This window comes from Notamacropus eugenii, chromosome 1, assembly GCF_028372415.1.
Source record: "Notamacropus eugenii isolate mMacEug1 chromosome 1, mMacEug1.pri_v2, whole genome shotgun sequence".
Taxonomy (NCBI): domain Eukaryota; kingdom Metazoa; phylum Chordata; class Mammalia; order Diprotodontia; family Macropodidae; genus Notamacropus; species Notamacropus eugenii.
Genome location: NC_092872.1, coordinates 485,923,085 through 485,944,131, shown reverse-complemented (window position 1 = coordinate 485,944,131; position 21,047 = coordinate 485,923,085). Strand labels below are relative to the sequence as shown.

General features: G+C 42.0%; 1 protein-coding gene across 1 annotated transcript in view; it reads right to left on the bottom strand.

Annotated features, from left to right (window-relative positions):
• DBH (dopamine beta-hydroxylase) overlaps positions 1 to 18,951 on the bottom strand; it is a 31,904-nt gene extending 12,953 nt beyond the window's left edge. The window contains exons 1-5 of the mRNA XM_072632874.1: positions 18,554 to 18,951; positions 12,157 to 12,303; positions 9,596 to 9,853; positions 7,804 to 7,980; positions 6,140 to 6,242 (exon numbers count right to left, since the gene is read on the bottom strand). Of these exons, the coding sequence (XP_072488975.1) occupies positions 6,140 to 6,242; positions 7,804 to 7,980; positions 9,596 to 9,853; positions 12,157 to 12,303; positions 18,554 to 18,937 (1,069 nt within the window). The 5' untranslated portion in view covers positions 18,938 to 18,951. The remainder of the gene's footprint in view (positions 1 to 6,139; positions 6,243 to 7,803; positions 7,981 to 9,595; positions 9,854 to 12,156; positions 12,304 to 18,553) is intronic.
• Positions 18,952 to 21,047: the final 2,096 nt, after the last annotated feature.

Here is a 21,047-nt window from a genome sequence, read left to right as displayed (position 1 = left end):
AGGGGCCTTGGGGCCTTAGAGGGCCAAGGGCTAAGCCAGTAGTACAAACAGTCAGTGCTCTAAGATCTCAGTAGTCAGGAAGGGCTTTATAGAGGCTATGAAGCCATGACAAGTGGGTAGAATTATAATGTTTGTGGGCACGAGGAAAGGCATTTTAGGTACTATGGGGGATGCTAAGAAATGAGGAATGGGGAGAACAAAGGCTGAAATGTGCAAAGTGTGATTAAGGAATGGTGAAAAATTCAACCTGGCTAGAGAAGAGGGTTCAGGAGATAAAGTTGGAATGGTAGCTTGGGGTTAGATTGTGGAGCACTTTAAATGATAGCTCAATGGGGTATAAAGTATGGTCTCCCAAAGGATACTGTGGAAATATAAAAGTATTATCTGGGATGGGATGAGTTGGGGCAGGGGTTATACTGATATATATATATATGAGTTTATCAGATAGAGAACCAGGAACAAAAGGTAAAAAGAAGTACCAAGCAAGCATCTGGCTAAGCAGGCCTGGATTAGGATATTGTGAGCTGTAACTAGGAAGGAGCAACTAGAGCTTTTAGAAATTTTAGAGGGTTTGTGCCAAATTTCAATTTCCTATTGAGCGTTGAGTGGGAGTGGCTAGGGGGTCCATACCTGATAACAGGGATGACAAGAGATTGGAGCTACTGCCTCATCTCAAAACATGGCCATAACCCCTTTTCCACATACTGGGCCAATACCCTCAGCAATGGGGAAATCTTTCAGCAAATGCAAATCACTCATCTTCCAGCCAGGACTGAGGGAGTCAGAACCAGGTATGTTCTCTCTTTATGGGCCTACCTACATATCAATGCCCTGGCCAGAGAAAGGTTGAGAATAGCATATGGTCCTTAAATATGTAAACCTCTATACAGGAGACATTGGGTTTCTGGGAAGAAGAGATCTAGCTGACCATGATTGTGCATCACTGCTGTAGGCTCTTACTGACCCCAGCCCAGGAGAGTTCCAGTCCTTTCCCTTTGTGGGCAGGCCTCCTTAAAGAACAGAAAGAACAAAGGTCTGGGGCTCACTATAAGGTCGGGGAGGGCTCTGTGGGTTCACTCCCCCTCCCTTTCTCTACCATCAATAGTCCAGTAACAACTTGATCCTTCTCCATTCACATGGTTAATTTGAGACCATGTAGGAGCTAGCCATCAGTGTTAAGAGGGGGAAATAAGTGTCCAAAGACCAGGCCAGTAGTGGTAGAGGAGAGAGGAGGCTGAATGGAGAAGCATGTCAGATCTTCCCTGTCATTCTCAGAATTCCCAAAGCAGTCACAGGATGCCCACTGACATCCAATTAGCCAGAATATCTAAATTCTCAAATGGATCTGTGATCTCATCAATTCAGGAGATTCTTCTAAGAATATCAATCATAGTTCTGCCAATCCACAAACAAAATCATTACTTAAATTAGGAAACTAGCAGATGGTCAGATAGTCTGCTGGGCTAAGTCCCTCCCTCCCCCAATTCCTCAGCCTCTCACTCACTAGTGTCCTGGTGTTTCTGTTTCCCCTCTCCCGTGCCCAACCTTTAACTTAGTTAAGGGCGCCTTTCCTGTCTCTTACCCTAGGAGCAAAAATTCCTAGTTCCAGCCCTGCTGCTAGAGATAATCTGAAGGCACAGTGAAGTTGGGGCTCTGATGAGATAATATTTATAAAGTGCTTAGAACAGTGCCTTGAATATAGTAGGTACTTAATCAATGCTTATGCCCTCCTCTCCCTGGGTACACTGTCCCATCACAGGACCTGGACTCTCCAAAAGCAAAATTCATCAACCTCACAATATTTCTAGGTCTGGAACAAGGTCAAGATATGTAGAGTAAGATATGTAGAGAAAGCTGATTTTTTTTTGGCTAAAAAAAAATATAATTTTGAGTATTCTTTGAGGCAAATCCAAAGAGGATGTGAGACTTCAGCTGAGCTCCTGAAGGATAATATTAGTTAGCATGTACATGTATATTTTATAGGACTTTAAGAATCCCAAAGTTCTTTGAACATATTATCTCTTTTGAACCTTGAAACAATCCTGTAAAATAAGGATTATAGGTATAACCATTCCCATTTCACAGATGTGAAACCTAAGGCTCAATGAGGCTGAGTGGCTAATCTAAGATCACACAATTAATGAATATCAGAGGCAGGATTCAAACCCAGGTCTTTTCTGACTCCAAACTCAAAATTCTTCCCACAGCATTCCACTATGGTCATAAGTGTCAAGGACGCAGACTACCTGTTTTGCTCTCTAAGTATATCTCAGTACCCAGGACAGAGATATGAGACAAAAGTAAGAAAAGCACAATTCTTACTTCCCACGGACTTATTTAAGATTCATATGTATGTATGTAACTACCAAACTAATGGAATCACAGATCTATTTGAGTGTATAATGAATTGACCAAGCCAAGATCCAGAGGGGAGTGGAGAAAATGCACCACATTCCTTCTTTGCAGAAGTGGGAGATGATGGGGGTAGAACATTCCATATACATCAGGTTCAATTGATGCATTGCTTAGTTTTACTTGAACTGCTTTTTAAAATTCTCTTTCTTTTACATTCTTTGTAACAAGGATGATTCCCCAAAGAAGAGAGGGGGTATGTTCAGAAATGAAGACAATGGAAAGTCAAAAGATATCAATAAATTTTTTTTAAAAAATAATCTGCATGAACTAGAAGGGAAGGAAAGTTGGAGATTGGAAAGGTAGTGGATGGCAGTGGTGAAGGCATATGTACAGCTGCTGCTGATAACCCTGTCCCTAAGCCATCTTCCCACCAGAAACCAAAGTAAAAACAGAGCATTTAAAGTTGAAAGGAACCTCATATCATCCAACTTGCTCATTTTACAAGAGAATACACTGAAGCCCAAGGTTGAATGGTTGGCTAAAAGCAGAGCAAGGATGAGACCTCAGGGTAACTGACTGAGGTCTGCCTTGTAGTTTATCCCTTTTAGGGATCAAAGTTGACAGCTAACTCCTTTGGTCAACCTACCTCTACTGGTTTGCTAAAATGGCAAAGAGTTAGCTGTGTTGGAGGGGGTGTATCCTCATTTGGTGCTCCCCACCAAATCACCCCTTTCCAGCTCCCGCCAGGATATTCCTAGGGCAAACTCTAGGTACACCTCAGAGAGAAAAAGAAACTCATACTTTTCCTCTTCTCCCTTCACTCAAACCCCTTAATAAAAAAAAAAAAGTCCAAATTCAAACATCTCCAGTATCTATGCTGATTGCATCAGATGGATAATAATAAAAAAGATGCAATTGGTTAAAATTCAGAAGAGAATTAAATAATGAAATAATTGCTAGATCTTGATATTTATAGCAAAGTAGCACATTTTGAGATTCGCGAAATGACATGATCCTCCCTATATGTGGCAATGGATACATAAATACACCTAGATATTGTGAAGAAGCAGGCTTCCCTGTAGACCTAAGGAGCTGGGAATTTTTAAAAAACATCTTTCCCTTTTGATTTTAATTGAACAAGATGCACAGTATCGTTTTATTGGCCAAATTGGCTCACAATCTAGTTGTGGGATGTAAGCTTGCTGTTAATGCCAAGCAAATATAAAAGGAAAGGATCTTGTATTCATGTATTCAACCTTGAATCAGTGATTAATACATACTCTTGTCCCCTCTTCCTCTTGGGCTGTGGGGACCATTTCTTATTCATCTCTGTATCACCCCTCCCCTCCCCCAAGCCCTCCTTTGCTTGGAACTGTGGGTCATAGATAATGGCTTGAATAGGAGAGGGGAAGTCTCCAGACCCCCATAACTGCCTATGTCACACCTCCCTACAATAAGGTGCCTAACCTGAGGAAGACAACACAAACTGGAAAGTTGGAGAAGTACCAAATCAGCACAAACACAACTATGCTTCGAGTTATTGTTCTGCCATCTAATTCCTGTGTAACATTAGACACATCATCTGCCTCTCTTGGTCTCAGTTTTCTTCTCTGTAAAATGAGTCAGCTGAGTTAGGCAAGATCTAGAATACTTTCTTAAGTGAACACACTATGTTCTAAGGCCCTTTCTGACCCTTGCATGCATTGTTCTAGCTCTAACATTCCATGCACATTGCAAACCCGATGTTCTATAGATAAAAGTTCCTTCCTGATTTTGTTATCCTTCCTACTGCCTAAATGCACAAAATTCCCACTAGTAGCAATTGATTGCTTTGGATCTCGAAGGCTTTTGGTTTCCCAGCATCCACTATTACAATTCAGATACCTCTAGGAGAAAGCTGCATCATCTACCAAAGTTGGAGGTACCTGGGCTCCTTAGGGAGATTTCTTTAGTACAGTCTTTTTGAATCTCTTCTGTACTATCACTTTCTTCCTTGTGTATTCTTCATATGCTTCTATTAAATTGTGACCTCTTTGAAAGCAAAGACTTTTTTTAAAAAAAATCGTATTCCCAGAGTTAAGCATAGTCCCTACCTAGCACATTGTAGGTATTTAATAAGCATTTATTGAATTCAGTTCAAGCACAAAGATTGGAGAGGGATACAGAGAGAAGTTAGGTCAGCCACTGTCCTTAGGAAGCTTAGAAAGTCCAGTAGAGGGATGATAGGTATACAAATATAATGAGAATACAAGACACATTGTGATGAATGCCAGAAGAGAGTCAAGACTGTGATGAAGAGAGAGATTGCATTTGGTTATAGAGGAAGGCAGGAAAGATCAATGCAAACTTCATGTATAAGTTGTCATTTAGGCCGGTCCTTGAAGCAATGGGTAAGATTTCATCAGGTGCAGGGGCAGAAGGAAAACGTTCTGAACAGAAGGGACATCATGAGTAAAGATGTGGAAGTAGGAAAGTATGGAGCATGTTTGGGGAACAGCCAATAGTCTGGTTTGGCTGGAAGCAATGAGGTGGTGCCACGGATAGAATGGTGGGCCTGGAATCATAAAGACTCCTCTTTCTGAGTTTAAATCTGGCCCCAGGTACTTACTAGTTGTGTGACCCTCAACAAGTCACTTATCCCTGTTTGCCTCAGTTTCTTCATCAATAAAATGAGCTGGAGAAGAAAATGGCAAGCCACTCCAGTATCTTTGCCAAAAAAAGTCCAAATGGGGTCACAAAGAGTCAAACAAGACTGAAAAAACAACAGCAAATAAGTCTAAACAGGAAAGCAGCAGGAGATAATATAGTAATTCAAAGCAGCAGATAAGACTGTAAAAATCAATTTGAGCCAGATTGTAGAGAGCCTTAAATATCAGTTTGACAGGTTGAATTTTATCCTGTCAGCAATGGGAAGTCACTGAAGGTCTCTGAGCAAGGGAGTAACATGATCTGTGTGCAAGACAGATTGGAACTGAGTTTCCACATCTGTAAAATCAGGATGTTAGATTAAAGATCCCTTCCAATTCCAGCGTCCTTTAGATTATGGATGAGAAGAGAAGGAGGTAGCATACATAGGCGTTTAGGGAATGGGAAGAGCTTATTAACTCTTTTTTTCCCAAACCATGGATGCCTGATTTGGAGGTGTTGTTTCCTATGGTTAGAGCACGATACTTAGCAGGAATTGCACACATTCTGCTTTTGGCTGTGACTATTGTCTGGCCCTAGTATTACATCATCTCTGAGAGCACCACATTTCTCCATCATCTATATATGGGTATAATTGAGTAGGCAAGTGGGTGTTTATAGGAAAAACACAGTTGGTGCTGCTGAAGTCCACTGTTCTGTTAGGACTAACATCCCACTTCAAAACTGGTCTTCTAGTGTTGACAGTTTATATTGCAATCCTGTTGTATCGCAGATGTTTGGTGCCTTTCTGAGCGTTTTTTGAACTTCTTTACAAATAACAACCTAAAAATAACTTAGAGTTATGATTGACATCATAAAGTGAAAAAGGGGAGAAAAGTGTTGGGGGCTGACTCTGATTTTAGTGTGGATCAAACTTTTAAGTGTACAATTAAGTCCTGGGATTGAGTTGAGTTGAAATGGTCAGTTCTAGATCAACTCTGACTTCCCCCACCACCCATGTGTAAGAGAAAATAAAGAAGAAAACATTCTGATTCAATATGTGTAACTAAGAGAAGGTTAAAGGATGACATTTGAGAATAAGGGAACTGGGTCCTGGAAAGGCACAAGTTCTGTAAATAGCATAGACCTGAACACTGACCTGTTATCTCAAGAGGGTTGTGATAGTGAACCTCCAGGCGGAGATATTTTGAAGATCCTGGGCCTCCAAAAGCAAGACCAGCTTCTTCTGGGTAGTAAAATGCCTGTAAGATTGAGAGGAGAATGAATACAGCAACAAAAGATGAGTAAAATAGACTCACACGTAATTAATTACAAAAAAACTCCAGAATTTGGTCCGTGAGCGATGCTACTCTATTTAGCTTCCGAACTCTGTGGAGTCCAAAGGCACAGGAGGAGGTGAGAATTGAGGGAGTCATCTGAAAATGGTGATTTCTACCCACATGGAACAACAGTTCTGGTATCCATCCCATGCATAGATAGAAACTTAGACACAGGAGAACTGGGATGAGGATGAGTCTTCCCTCCTGAAGTATACCCTCCCACGTCCCCTATGCAGGGCAGCCTTCAGCTGAGTTGCAAAGTAGGCAGCTGTTACTTCTCCCGTTTAGTCTCATGTGTGTGGCTGGACTACCATACATAAGGCACTATGATCTGCACCTTTATGGAGAGTATACAGGCCTAGTCTCTGTCCTCAGGTGCCCCATAGTCTATTTGCTTGTTCCACTCATTCAGCCAACATGTACCAACCACATGCTTAGCCCTGTACTAGGCCCTAACGTGGAATATGAACATATATAAAGCAGGGTCCCTGTCCCCATATTGAGGAGACAAGACTAATACCCATGAAACAGTAAAGTTAGCAAAAAAGGAAAACTGCATTTTTAAGAGACCCTTGAAGACCCAAAGGGCTCCATGAACCAAAGGAATGGTGAAGTTGGAGACACACAAACTAGTGAAACAGACAAGAGAACCTTCTGATACCTTTCCAGCTTCTTCCAATCTTCCTCCTCTTCTCTCCCCTAAAAATGCAATCTCCTGGAGAGGACAGACTGTTTAATTCTTTGTATTTTTATTTCCAGCACCTAGCAAAGTGCCTCCAGAAAGTTCAACCTGTTACTATTTGTCTTCCCTCTACTTTGTGGCTTTCCCCTTCCCCTTTGCTTGTAGGTTAGAGACCCGAGTTCAAATTCTGCCTCTGCCTCTTAGTAGCTGAGTGATCCCAAGTTAGTCATTGGATCTGAAGTCAGAGGAGACCTGGGTTCAAATCCCACCACTTTCATTTATTACCTGTGTCACCTTAGGAAAACCATTAAAGATCTTTGGAATTTGATTTCCTCACCAATAAAATGAGAGGGTTGAACTAAATTACTCCCAAGGTCCCTTTTAGTTAGTACCCCTCAGGTACTCTAAGTCTCTCTGTGTCTTAGACTGCTCATCTGCAAAATGAGTAAAGGAATGAAAAAAAAATTTAAGTTTAATAAGCACTTCACATGGTGTTTTGTTTTTATTTAATATTTTTTCATCCATCCATCCATCCATCCATCCATCCATCCATCCATCCATTCATTCATTCATGGGGATAACAGCAACAGTAATCTCTGTGATATCTTCCTCACAACAACACTGTCAGGACTAGATAAAATGATATATGTGCAAAGTGTCATGTAGATGTAAGTTGCCATACTATTGTTGTTGCTGTGATTATTGGTGAGAGAATTGTAGAACTGATGTAAGGCAAAGGAGGGAAGAAACCATGAGATGAAGTGAAAGTGAATCATTATTACAACCAATCTCCTCACTCACCTTGGCTCCTAAGGCCCAGGCAGCCAACACGTGTCTGCAGTAGTTCAGCCGTTCAGGTTTCATCTTTGAATCACAGGGCCCACTGAAGTGTGGGAAGGTCTCAAACTCCGCAGCACATTGAAAGACCTCCATGTGGTGGACGAGGGCTTCATTTCCCTTGGTGATGATGGGCTCATACTGCAAAGATCACTCAGAGGACAGACATGATGAGTCACAGAGTAGCCTCATTGTTCCTGACCCTCCTCCACCCTTGACCTGAGCCCCTTTCTCTGAGACTGGTTTTGCCTTCCCTGGAGAATACGAGTGTCACCCCTGGCATTGCTGCATCTTCCTTCCTCTTGCCCAGAAAAAGTCGATAAGAGGAACATTGTGATGACTTTATACAACTCTGCCTCACTTCAATTCATTTCATGCATAAGTCAAGACATCACCCTTGGTATCACTGGTCCTCTTTGACAACAGGAGTCTAACAAAAACCACAAGCTGAGAGTCCACGGGCTTAGGTGCTAGTCCCTGCTCTGTCACTGATTCCCCCTGGGACTCTGGGCAAGACACTGCATCTTGGAACTCATCTCCCCTAGCAGAAATTCTTATTGGCAAAATGAACGGAGTAGACTAAAGGATCTCTAACGTCCCTACCAGCTCTAACATTTTGTGATTCTCTGAGAGAACAGATGAATTAAAATGGATTGAGCATCTGTAACATACTAGTTGTTAGACTACAGGGGTTGAACCTATTGAGGGCAGGTCAACAGGGTTCCAGACAGGAGGTTAGGCATAGGTGAAGAAGATAAAATGAGTCCTGTGACCAGAAAATGAACTATAAACAAAGTTACTTGCCTCAGGACTCTAAACAGCTCCATAACAGGGGTGTCATAGCTGGACATCTGAGTTCAAGACTACCTTGGTTGGCCCTCGATCCCTAGGGCACACATTGGGTGTCTGAAAGGTCTTCCATGACAAAGATGAACTGTGACTGTCTTGCATGGGGATGACAGAATGGGTAGGGAATCTTATTCTACTACCCAAGGGATGATTGTAAGTGTGCCTATAGGCAGAACTTTGTCATTCAGAGCAGCCTCTAGGTGTAGGGGTCAGATCCCAGGACTTGTTGCCCTGGAAATTTTAGCCCAGAAATTTCTTAGTTTGTTACCCAACTCTAGGTTATCACACCCTATGCTAAAATCTCATCCTCTATGAGAAGGTTTTCCTGATTCCCTTTGATCCTAATGCCTTCCCTCTTCTTGATTATCCTATATTCATCCTGTATATAGCTTGTTTATATATAGGTATATACATATATATATCCTATATAATTTGTTTGAATATAGTTATTTTACATGCTGTTCCCCTCCCCATTTGACTGTGAGCTCCTTGACGGTATTCAGTTTTTTGCCTTTCTTTGTATTCCCATCACTTAGCACACTGCCTGGCACATAGTAGGTATATTTAATAAATGCTTATTGATGGATTCTACCTCTCAGAATCCAAAGCACTCTAAGCTGCCCTTTGTTTAAGGAAAAGTAACTGTTTTTCTTTGTAGATTGGCTTTGAATGTCTATATCCAAATTGACTCAATGTGCAGCAAGAGAAATAGGAAAACAAAGATGAATTGCTTTTCCCATTTTATAGATGAGGTCTAGGGGGACAAGATAGCTTGTCTATCTTCCTTTAGTAGATCTTGGGGTGGGGTTGGGTGTGGGTGTGAGCAGATCCAGGGCAAAGACCACAGATGCCTATGTTGAGTCCAGTGGACAATTGCTGAGGACACTGTCCCTCTTCCTTTCCTTACCATGACAATATGATGCCGAGAAAAGTGATCTGGGAGTTCTTTTATGTAGCACCAGTATGTTGTTTCGTTACCGGGAATTGTGATATTCGGGGCTGTTATGTCCATGGTTTTCACATCAGGAGTCATTTGAGGGATGGAGATGTTAGGCTTTAGAAGTTGTACTCGTTGAAGCCCCTTCTGAATGACAAGTGTGTTGATGGCCTCCAGGGAGGGGGATGGCTCATCAAGAAACCCATACACCAAGTGTATGGTGCCATCCTACCACAGAAACATAGAATGCCAGTGTCACAGGTACATTCATCATGTCAGCCTTGGATCTCACACCTCATCAGTACCCTGCCCTTAGGATCCTTCCCTCTAACTTGAGGAGAATGGAGAGCCCTTCCCAGAACCTCCATTTAAACATGGCACCCAGACCAACCATCTCTTCGTTTCTCACCCCACTGCATTCCTCAGAAGTCTCCATCATGTCCCGTTTCTCTTTCATCTTCCTCCTCCAGCTCCCCTCTTCCTTTTGTATATTGTCTTTCTATATTAGAGTGTAAGCTCCTCAAGTGCAAAGACTCTCTCTTTTTGTATTTATAATCCCATCACTTAACACACAGCCTGGAACATAGTAGGCACTTCATGTTTATTAACTGACTGACCCATCTGACCTTGGTTGGCTATTCTGTCTACCTGTGTGACTGGATCATGCTTACCATCCTCCCCACCCCCACAACTATCTCATAACCCTAGCATGACCTACTTGGAACATTCATGATCCATGGCTTTCTAATGAAATAGATGCCAATCTGAATGGTCTGGCATGGGAAAGTCACTTAATTCTGCTTGCCTCAGTTTCCTCATCTGTAAAATGAGCTGGAGAAGAAAATGGTAAACTACTCCGGTATCTCTGCCAAGAAAACTCCAAATGGGGTCACAAGGAGTCAGACACAATTTAATGAGTAAGCTTAGCTAACACTGTTTCCTGTAATGAGAATGCCCTTCCTCCCCACTCAGTCAGAATCCACTTGTTTAAATCCCACCTCTCCTTCAAGTTCAAAGGGTCCCCTTTCCATGAAGGTTCCATGCTCTCCTCCCTGATCCCTCACTTGTAGGAAGTGATATTTACTTCCTCTGAGCTTCTGTGGCATTTTGTTCCCACTTCTCCTACATAGTTACCATATGCTGCTTCATAACTTAATCATTTGGGGCATGTTCCTTATCTCCCTACTGTATTACAAGGTCCTCAAAACCAGAGGCTATGTCCTATTTCTCTCTGTGTGGCTGTCTGTCACAGAGGCCTACATATAGTAGGTGCAAAATGAGGAGGTTGTATTGGATGATCTCTGAGGTCCCTTCCAACTCTAAATCTATTATCCTAATATCCTATGAAAACAAGATAGGACATGTTCCTCCCCTATAACTAAGGGTATTTAAAGAATAGGGGGAGAATGAAAGGATACAGAGAAGGCAAACTACTTTGGTGATGCCATGCATTCATTCAATGAACATTTGTTAAGCCTGCATTGGGTGCAGAACACTTGACTTGGCTTTAGATTAAGTATGAAAATTAAGTAAGACAAGATCCCTGACCTCATGAAACTTATAGTCTAGTATGGAGCTAAGGCAGAAACTCAGATGATTGTAATAGCCAGTATTACTTGATAAGTGGAGGAGAGGAGTGCAGAGCATTATATGAGGTCTCAGGAGAAGGCCACTATCAATCCAGGGAATGAGGGAAGGCTTTGTGAAGGAGACATTGTTGGAACTGAGCTTCAAAGGATGGGTGTTCAACAGTTATAGAGTGAGAGGGAAAGCATTCCAGGCACATGGGCTCAGCTATGTGGAGGTGAGAAAGTCTGGGGTGGTGTTCAGGGGGTCAGAGTGTAGAACAGTTTGATTGGAGAACATATGGAGGGCAGGAAAACAGAATATGGCTGATTGGGGAAGGACTTGAAGGCCAAACAAAGACTCTAGACCAGGGGTGGGGAACCTGTGACCTCAAGGTCACCTGTGGGTGTACCCTTTTGACTGAGTCCAAATTTTACAGAACAAATTCTTTTATTAAGGAGATTTGTTCTATAAAGTTTGGATTCAGTCAAAGAGCCACATTTGAGGATCTAGAGGGCTACATGTGACCTCAAGGCTGCAGGTTCCTCACCTCTGGAAGCAATTGGGATTATGGGCATGGTTTAAAAGACCTCTAGTTAAGGAACTTCTCTGCCAGACCACAGTGACCAATGTTAAGAGTCAACGTTAAGAAATTCTAAGAAAATGCCCTCTATCCATATTAAATGGCTGAACTCTAACTGGGCCACCTCTCAACCCTCCCCACTGTCTCTGAGCTGCCATCTTCCTGGGGGTGGGGGGAGGGATGTTCCCCAGGAGGTGCCTCAAATCTCTACTCAACTTCTCACCTGCCTAAGAAGAGAGCTAATGAAAACTCCATTGGCAGCAATACTTTGAAGAGGCAGTCAGGTCTAATCATCTTTGAGGCAGAGGTAAAAGCAGTGGCTGAGGCTCAGACTTTCGTGACCAGTCACATCTTTCCTCCACAGAGAAAGGCCTTAGCTTACCTCAATTTGATAATCTTTAGGATCACAGGTGCTGAAGGGCCTCTTAAAAAGAAGGAAGAATCCGCTGGAAACATTCTGAGCTTTCAAAAGCTGGTAATCCTGTTGGGAATCAAGATGGATCTGCCCCTTTGCATCACTCCATGCATCCTGCCAAAAGAAACAGTCAGAAAATAGGACCCACCTTGAAAATAAAAGGCAGCTGGATGGTGCCATGCATAGAGTGCTGGACCTGGAGTCAGGAAGACCTGAGTTCAAAACCAGTCTCAGATGTTAGCTAGCTGTGTGAGTCTATGCAAGTCTCTTAAACTCTGTCTCAGTTTCTTGAGTTTAAAAATGAGGATAAGAACAGCCCCTACCTCTCAGAGCTGTTATAAGGATCAAATGAGGCAATCTTTGTAAAAATGCAAACCTTGAAGGTCTGTTGTGATTATTATTAAAGCAGGCCTCACAGGTATGGAGCCTGAGTATTTTAGCGCTTAAAGGGAACTTTTGGTGGTTGTTCATTCATTCAATCATGTCAGACTCCTTGTAACACCACTGGGGTTTTCTTGGCAGAGACACTGGAGTGGTTTGCCATTTCCTTCTCCAGCTCATTTTACAGATGAGGAAACTGAGGCAAACAAGGTTAAGTAACTTGCCCAGGGTCACACAACAAGTAAGTGTCTGCTTACTAAGGGGGCCTTAGATGTCATCAGATTCAATTCCTCCATTTTACAGATGAAGAAACTGCAACCCAGATAGAAGAAGTGATCTGTCTGTCTAAGGTCTCACAGAGGGAACTCATAGCAGAAGCTGGGCTAGAACCCCAATGTCCTCACCCTGGGTTCCTGTTTTTCGTATGGCAGTATCCTTAGTGGGACAGCATGTTGTAGTAGATAGAAGGTTGGATCTGAAGCTAAGAAAACTTCAGTTTCATTCTCAACCCTAGTCCTTAATAGTCTTGTGGCCATTTAACTGTTCTGAGCATCAGTTCTCCCATCTATGAAATGGGGATTGTAATATCCACCTCAAAGGGTTACTGTTAGGGGTCTTAAATAAGATGATAGATGAGAAGTTCTTCACAAAGGCTAAAGAGTGTACCAAAGGTCTTAGTGCAGTTTGAAGCTTGCTAAAACCTAAATTGCACTAAGACTTTAGGAAATACATATGTGTGTACATATATGTATACCTGCATACACATCTGTATATGTGTATATAGATGAGTGTTTATATATGTATACATATGCACATATATATGTATGTATATGCTTGTGTATGCATACATACATCTATAACTATGTATATATATGAATATACTATAAGATTAATTTGCTAAAAAATTTCCTATTAAAAAAATGTCAGGTCCAGGTTATTTATTTCCTCTTTTAACAATCAATTTGGCAAAGGCATTCTAGATTTTTTTAGCTGAAATCTCTAAAGACTCTTTTCCTGCCTTTATTTAAAGTTTAAATAAATGTGTGTATATGTATATGCATACACATATACATATTTATATATGATGAAGCCACTGTCCTGGAGTACTGAGAGATCCTATGACTTGTCCAGGCTCACACAGGCAGTATATATCAGGGCAGAACTAGAACCTGGGTCTCCCTGCCTCCAAGGTCAGTTCTCAATCTACACAAGCAATATGTATCAGGGCAGAACTAGAACCTGGGTCTCCCTGTCTCCAAAGTCAGTTCTCTGTCTATACATTGTTGGGCAGCGTGGTGGCTCAGCATGTAGAATAATGGGTCTGAAGTCAAAAAGACTCCTCACCTTTATGAGTTCAAATCCAGTCCCAGACACTTACTCGTTGTATGACCTTGGGCAAGTCACCTAACCCTGTTTGCTTCAGTTTCTTCAGAAAGAAGTGGCAAACCATGCCAGTACCTAGAAAACCCCAGATGGGTTCAGAAAGCATCGGGCATGACTGAAAATGACTGAACAACAGCAAATGTACATTATGTGATATGTTCGTGCTGTTATTATGATAAGTTACATATAACTTACACAATGTGTTATTACTATGTTATATCTGTTTGTATGTTGTTATGATTATTGATTCTGTTATAATTTATACTATTATGGAAAGACAGCTTGGCCTAGTAGTTCTTCCTATGATACATGTTGACTGTGTGACCCTCTCAGTGCCCTAGGTCAATATGTCAAATTCAAATACAAGTGGAGGTGACTAAACAGTACACAAGGAGCCCTGTAGGCTGCATATTGACTTAGAAAACCACATATTATTATTATCTATGTTTCATTATATTTGTGTTTATTTTGCTCAATATTTCCCAGTTACATCTTACTCTGATTCAAGCTGCACTAGGGCGGGAAGCACATTTACCACCTCTGATCTAGGCAGCTCTTATGATTGTAGGATACAGAGACCGAGTTGACTTGCATTCATAGGAGACATTTCCTCCTCTTGGAATTTTCCATAACAATGGAATCACAAGTCCCTATTCATATTATTGTTAGAGGGTTGCCTGTGTGGTGCTATTGGAGGGGGCCCTGAAAACTCTCCTTGCCTGAAAATGTCTCCCCAAGTCCTGTCTTAAGGCTTGGCACTCCATCATTAAACAGACTTTCTTTGTCAGCCTTCATTTCATCTCAAGAAATTAAAGTGATCATCACAAGTATGGCGTGATGGCTCTGAAATCAGTGTTCCTGGGTTTAAAGTCTACCACTTACACTTAGTACCTCCCCAGATTTCACTTTCCTTTTCTGTAAAATAAGAGGGGTAGACCGTATATAATAGGACTGGAGATAAACAGAATCTGAGAGTTGGGCCATCTAGCTGAGCCCAGATACAAAAAGAATCCCCAGTATGGGGACTTGGTGTCCTCTGAGGGTCCTTCCAGCTTCAGATTAATGATCCTATTATGTGCAAGACAGCATGCAGGAAATTGTTGCCATTGTTGTTCAGTCACGACTAACCTTCATGACCTTGTTTGGGGTTTTCTTGGCAAAGATACTAGAGTGGTTTGCCATTTCCTTCTCCATCTCATTTTACAAATGAGGAAACTGAGGCAAACCAGGTTAAGTGACTTGCCCAGAGTCACACAGCTGGTAAGTGTCTGAGGTTCGGTTTGAACTCAGGTCTTCCTGATTCCAGAACCAGTTCTCTATCCACTGTACCACCTAACTGCCCCTATACAAGGGATGCAAAGCTGGGTTTGACACAAAGTTTCCAAGAAGCTCACGATCTATTTGGGGTGAAGTGGGATGGACATGGGGAGGGAGAGAGAAAGATCCAAGAGAAGGACTATGAGAAATTTGAGAATGGAGGGACATCCCACCATCATCTAAGATAGGGAGACAAGGGCAGGGGGAAGCCAGAAGGGAAGCCTCCATAGGGGCAATGGGAACTCCATTGTTTGGAATCATGCCTTGAAGGAATGTAGGCATTTCAGCTTACAGTGTTTGAAGTAGGATTTCAGCATAAGGGGTTGAAGTGATCAAAGACCAAGAGATGAGACAGAACTGAAGGAGAATGAGAAATGGAGGGTAATACAGTGCAGCCAGGAGCTAGAATTTGTTAGAGGGGAATGAGAGAAGATGGGAAGGAGATGGTATATATGAAGTGTAAGACAAATAGGAGAGATTGCTGTTCCTACTGAGGTCTGGCTCTAGGGCCTATCAGGAGCTGTCCGCAGGAGGATTCCTGTTTTGTTCACTTCTGAAGCTAAAATGCTGTTTTTGCTCTGAGGGTGTGCCTAAGCACTGTGCTCAGTAGTGAAAGGCCCACTTTCCATACATCCCTAGGTAAGCTTGAATATTGAGCCAAAGAGTTTATCGGTGTTTGGCAATTGTTATCACCTGCCCCAGAATCCAGGCAAAGTGTAGCATAAAGACCTCATGCCAGAAACCAGAGCCCTTCACATTCAGAGGAAACCAACTTCATCTAGAAATATCCCAGGCACAGCCTTTAGTTTTGCTTTTAAATCGCACATCCTAGGGCCAAAGCATATTTTCTTATTTTTAAAGGGGGAAACAAAACTTTTCTTTTTTCAAACTTTCACAAGATGTGTTGCTGAGATGTAAAAGGATTAACTTTAAATAAAGGCAAAAAAAAAATCTTGAGACAAAATCTAGAATGCCTCTGCTGAATTTATTGTTAAAGGAGGATATAAAAGACCTGACATTTGTTTTAATAGGAAATTGTTGTGCAAATTAATCTCTGAGTGTGCAGAAAGGTTAAGTGGATTTGGCTCTTTTAACAGTAGCAGAAAGAGACAAGCAGAGGAAAAGCTGCCAGGAAAGGAACAGTAATCTTGTCATACTTCTGTCACATCCCCACTGAGCCATTTGAAAGAGCATCAGAGTAAGGGGCAATCAGGGGTCCTGCTGCTTTGGGGGGTGGGGGAGCCTTGGACATTGACTTCCACCTGTACTAGCCACATGGCTGATCTCCACAGCTGCCCTGCCCTACCCTGCTCTGTCCCAAAGTTTCACACCTACCCTTCCAAGCTGCCATTAGAAAAGTGGCCAAAGTCAAAGTTATCCTCAGCTCACTCTAAGGTAAGTTGTCTTTGGTTTGTTTTAAATTCTCCTGGTGTGTTTTTATGGAAAGAGATGGTTTCAAAACCATTGAAAACCTTTGCTTTTGCTTATTCCCTTGCCTGGTAGAGGCCAAGAAACTCTTAAATGAAGCTGCAAGGACCAGTTCAATAGGGCAGGTGACCTGTGGAAGCTTCCTGAGACTTTGGTTGGACGTGGTGAAGGGATGGCTCATCTGGAAGGGAATTTCTACACTGTTCTCTGCTCTTTAGCTTAAGTTTGAGTGACTTCCAAGTATTCCTGATCTAGGACTGTTCATACCCCTTGATGGCATTTAAGTGGCTAGAGTATGGATGATATTTAGGCCTCATCTGTCTCTGAGATGTATGTCTCAGTGCATACATTGTGTATCTCAATGCACAATGTCTACAATACACAACCTGTGTTGACTTTGAAATGTGCGTGTGTATGTGTGTGTGTGTGTGTGTGTGTGTGTATGTGTGTGTAATAGCTAGGGCAGCTAGATGGTGTAGCAAATAGAATTCTAGTCCTGGAGTCAGAAAGACCAGGGTTCAAATCTCACCCCAGACACTTACTAGCTGTGTGACTCTGGCCAAGTCACTTAACACCAACTACATAAAACTGGAGAAGGAAATGGCGAATCCCTCTAGAATCTTTGCCAAGAAAGCTCCCATGGGGTCCCAAAGAGTCAGACACAACTAAACAACAATGATGATAGAGAGTTCTTACATAGTCTTGAAGGTTCAGAAAGTTATGTCATTTGATTCTCACAACAAATCTCTGAGGTAGATGCTCTTATTGCCATTTTGCAGATGAGGAAACTGAGGCTAAGAATTAGGGGTCTTGCCCATGATCATACAGTTAGTCCCTGAAACAGGATTTGGACTCAAGTCTTTCCGACCCTGTATGTGGATTAGATGTGTCTGAGCTGCTTGTATTTGTATGTGTGTGCATTGGAGTAGGGATATGCTATATACTGAGTGTACATGTGTTCATCTGGGGTATTACAGATCATCTATCTGTGTTGGGTTTATTTGTTCATTGTGTGTGCCTGTATGTATGTATTTGTTAAATTTTGGGTGCTTTATGTTGTATCTATTGAAAGAATTTCAACGACAGAAGGAAACTCAGGGGCTCTCTCATCCAACACACACTTGACAAAGGAATCCCACTAACACCTCAGACAAAGGGTCGTTCAGCCTATACCTTGAAGACTTATGGCAAAGGGAAATCCATTCCCTTTGAAGGCAGCCCATTTCACTTTTGGACAGTTCTAATGCTTAGAAAGCTTTTCTTTCTATCAAGATGAAATCTGCCTCTGCAGCTTCCACCTATTTCTTTCCTCTGGGGCCACACAGTCAGCTCTAATCCTTTCTACACAGCAGCCCTTGCATACTTGAAGATAGCTTTCATGGCCATCCCTCCACCCCACATTTCCTGTTTTCCAAGCTAAACATCTCCTTCAGTTCATCCTACTGTGGCACTGTTGGACCACCAGACGAATCACTTTGACCACCCCAGACACTTAGCCTCTTCATCTGTGAAATGGGAATCATAATTCCTAGGTCACCCATTTGGGTGCATGTATTAGATTAAATGTGTATGCATTGCCCATGAATTAGCATGAATGAGTTGTTAGGTGTGTATCCCTCTTATTTTTTTCTCCATCACCATTTTGCTGATGAGCCAGTCTATAAAAATAGCTGTCAGAGCAAAAAGGTGTACTTTCTCACCAGACTAACTTGAGAAGCTAAAAGAAGGGCTGGGAGCAAAGCATTCTATTGCTTTGAATATGATATCCCCTTACAGTGAAGGGGAGACTAAAAAAAGGAAGGGATGGCTCACTGGACACCTTGAAAGGGAGAAAGCATAGAAAGACAAGACTTACCCCAAAATAAGAATGTTTTCCGTCATTCCAGAGCACAACTAGATCGGCATTGTCAAACTCACCCCGGTCCGATATCCCAAAAATCACCCCGTATTTTAGTTCCTTGATTTGAAGTTCGAAGCAAATCACCTCTTCTGTATAGCTGATATTCCAGGACAACTGCAAGTTGCCTTTGGGGTCCAGGTGGACCTTGTAAGGCAAATGATTTTCTTGAGGAGTTGTGCCCTGCAAAGCTGCCACCAGAAGGATGAAGAAGATGACCACCATGGTGCAGTACATGGCTGCCACTTCTCGGAGTTTGAGGCTGGGACACCAAGCTCTTCTGTGGCGGCTGCCAGGGGCTTGCATGTCTCTGGTGAGCGAACTCTGACTCTCAGTGGTCATTTATGCCTTAGTCCTATGAGGGGGAAAAGGGGAGATGCGTCTTGTAATTACATTTGCCTGCTGGGAAATTTAATTGTCATGGTGACCCCCCCCCTTCCCATTACCTTGCCCCAGGCTAAACGCTTTTCATTCTCTACCCCTCTTTAATTGACTATAATGGTGCATGGACATCATCAGAGGGAATTAAACTAGACTGAATTGATTTCATTCTCTCTTAAATATCCTTGAATGGCTAGACCAGGAAACTTACCCTCAACCTGGGCTTCTTTTGAAGTCTATAAGCTGTGAGTTACATATAACTTTACCCCTGACACCCTAATTTTGGATAATCTCTCTCCATCTCTATCTCTGTCTCTGTTTTTCCATCTCAGTCTCCCTGTATATGTATGTGTTCTCTATCACCAACCCTCTCTTCTTCACTCCCTCCCTTGGTCTTCAAGCTAAGCTCTCCATAACTCAGGGCCTAGTAATGGCTCAGGTAGGGCTAAGCTCTGTGGTCCATAGTTGGCTGATACTATTTCTGGCTTATTGTCTTTCCTGTTTCCTGATACATATCAGATGTAGATATACTGAACTTTAAAGTACCTTAATTATTAGGTGCTCGCCACTGCATGTTCTGTGTTATGTTGCTTCTAAACATCAGTCTCTGGAAGCCCTCAAAATCTGGTCCCCCTGCTTCTCTAATAACCAGTCTCAGTAGGGGTCTGACTATTCATTCCTGATTCCCTAAGGCAGAACTTTCTGAGGTCTGATCTTTGGAGTACAAATTCACACCTTGTTAAGACAATTATAGTACAGTGGAAAGCGTACTGAATCTGAAATCAAAGAGATGGGATCCTGGGAAAGTCACTTCTCTGGGCCTCAGTTTCCTTACTTATAAAACTGGGTGTTAAATTAGATGGGAGGCAGTATGCTATGACAGATAAAGTAGGGGACTCAGAAAGGGAAGACTTGGATTTAAATTTTATGCCAGTCACTAGCTATGTAACCCTGGGCAAGTCACTTAACATCTTTCCTCTGTTCTTTCATCTTTAAAATGGGGTTAATAGTGGCACCAACCTATAGGGATGTAATAAACATCAAAAAAGATAGAAAGTGCTATAGCTGACCTCTAATATCTTTTCTAGCTCTAAATGTATGAAACTACTTGAGTAGCTGATGTCATTTATTGGTGGTTCCCACAATTCAGCTTCCCTCAACACACATACCTCACCTCTGAAATGTCACGTGTTCCTTCTGCCTGCCCCAAATCTACCTATAAAGTCCTTCCTCCTTCATGAAGTCTTCCTTGACTACTCAGGTCCTCCCTGATCTCTCTCCCCTCTGAAATCCTGTAGCATTAATCTTCTCCCTCCCATTACCTCCCCACCTAGAATTCTTCCTAGTCTCAGCTTGTTAGAATCATTAGGGAACATGTTGAATACCTTGAATATGGGATTTTCTCTCTCTATTCTCTTTATCAGCTTTCAAGAGGTCTTTGTTTGCTTGAGGTAGTGGCCAACCATAACTCCAGTAGACTGATAAGAAAGCTTGCTACCCACCTCTTGACCATGAGGTGATGGTCTTTTAGTGTAGAATGAAACATATTTTTGAACATGGTTCAATGTGGGAATTTGTTCTGCCTGATTGTGTTTATTTGGTAGAAGGATTGTGGGCTTTTTTGTTTGTTTGGGAGGATGGAGAAGGGAGCTAGTGATAGTGTTGTCAAAAAAGAAAAAAAAAGAAGGTTATTGAAGCATTTTTTAATGCCTAGAAGAGAACAGGGGAAGTTCAGAGGGAAATACAAACAAGCAAGACGGCTTTGAAAACTAATATGTTGAATTTATTACATAATTTTTTGAAAAAATGAGCTATATATAATAGATTCATAGTCTCACATATCATCTGCTTTTCTACTCTACTTTTTGTATGGAAATATTGGGGTTTTGGTTTAGAATGAAACAAATAATTTTTTTAAAAGAGACCTTTCCTTATCTCTTTTGTTACTAGTACTTCCCTACCCCCACCCCCAACCAATCTATTTACTCCACAATGATTTCATATCAGTTTCTCAGTTTCTGTGTTGTTTCTTCCAATAAAATATAAGTTCCTTGAGGACAGAAACTGTTCT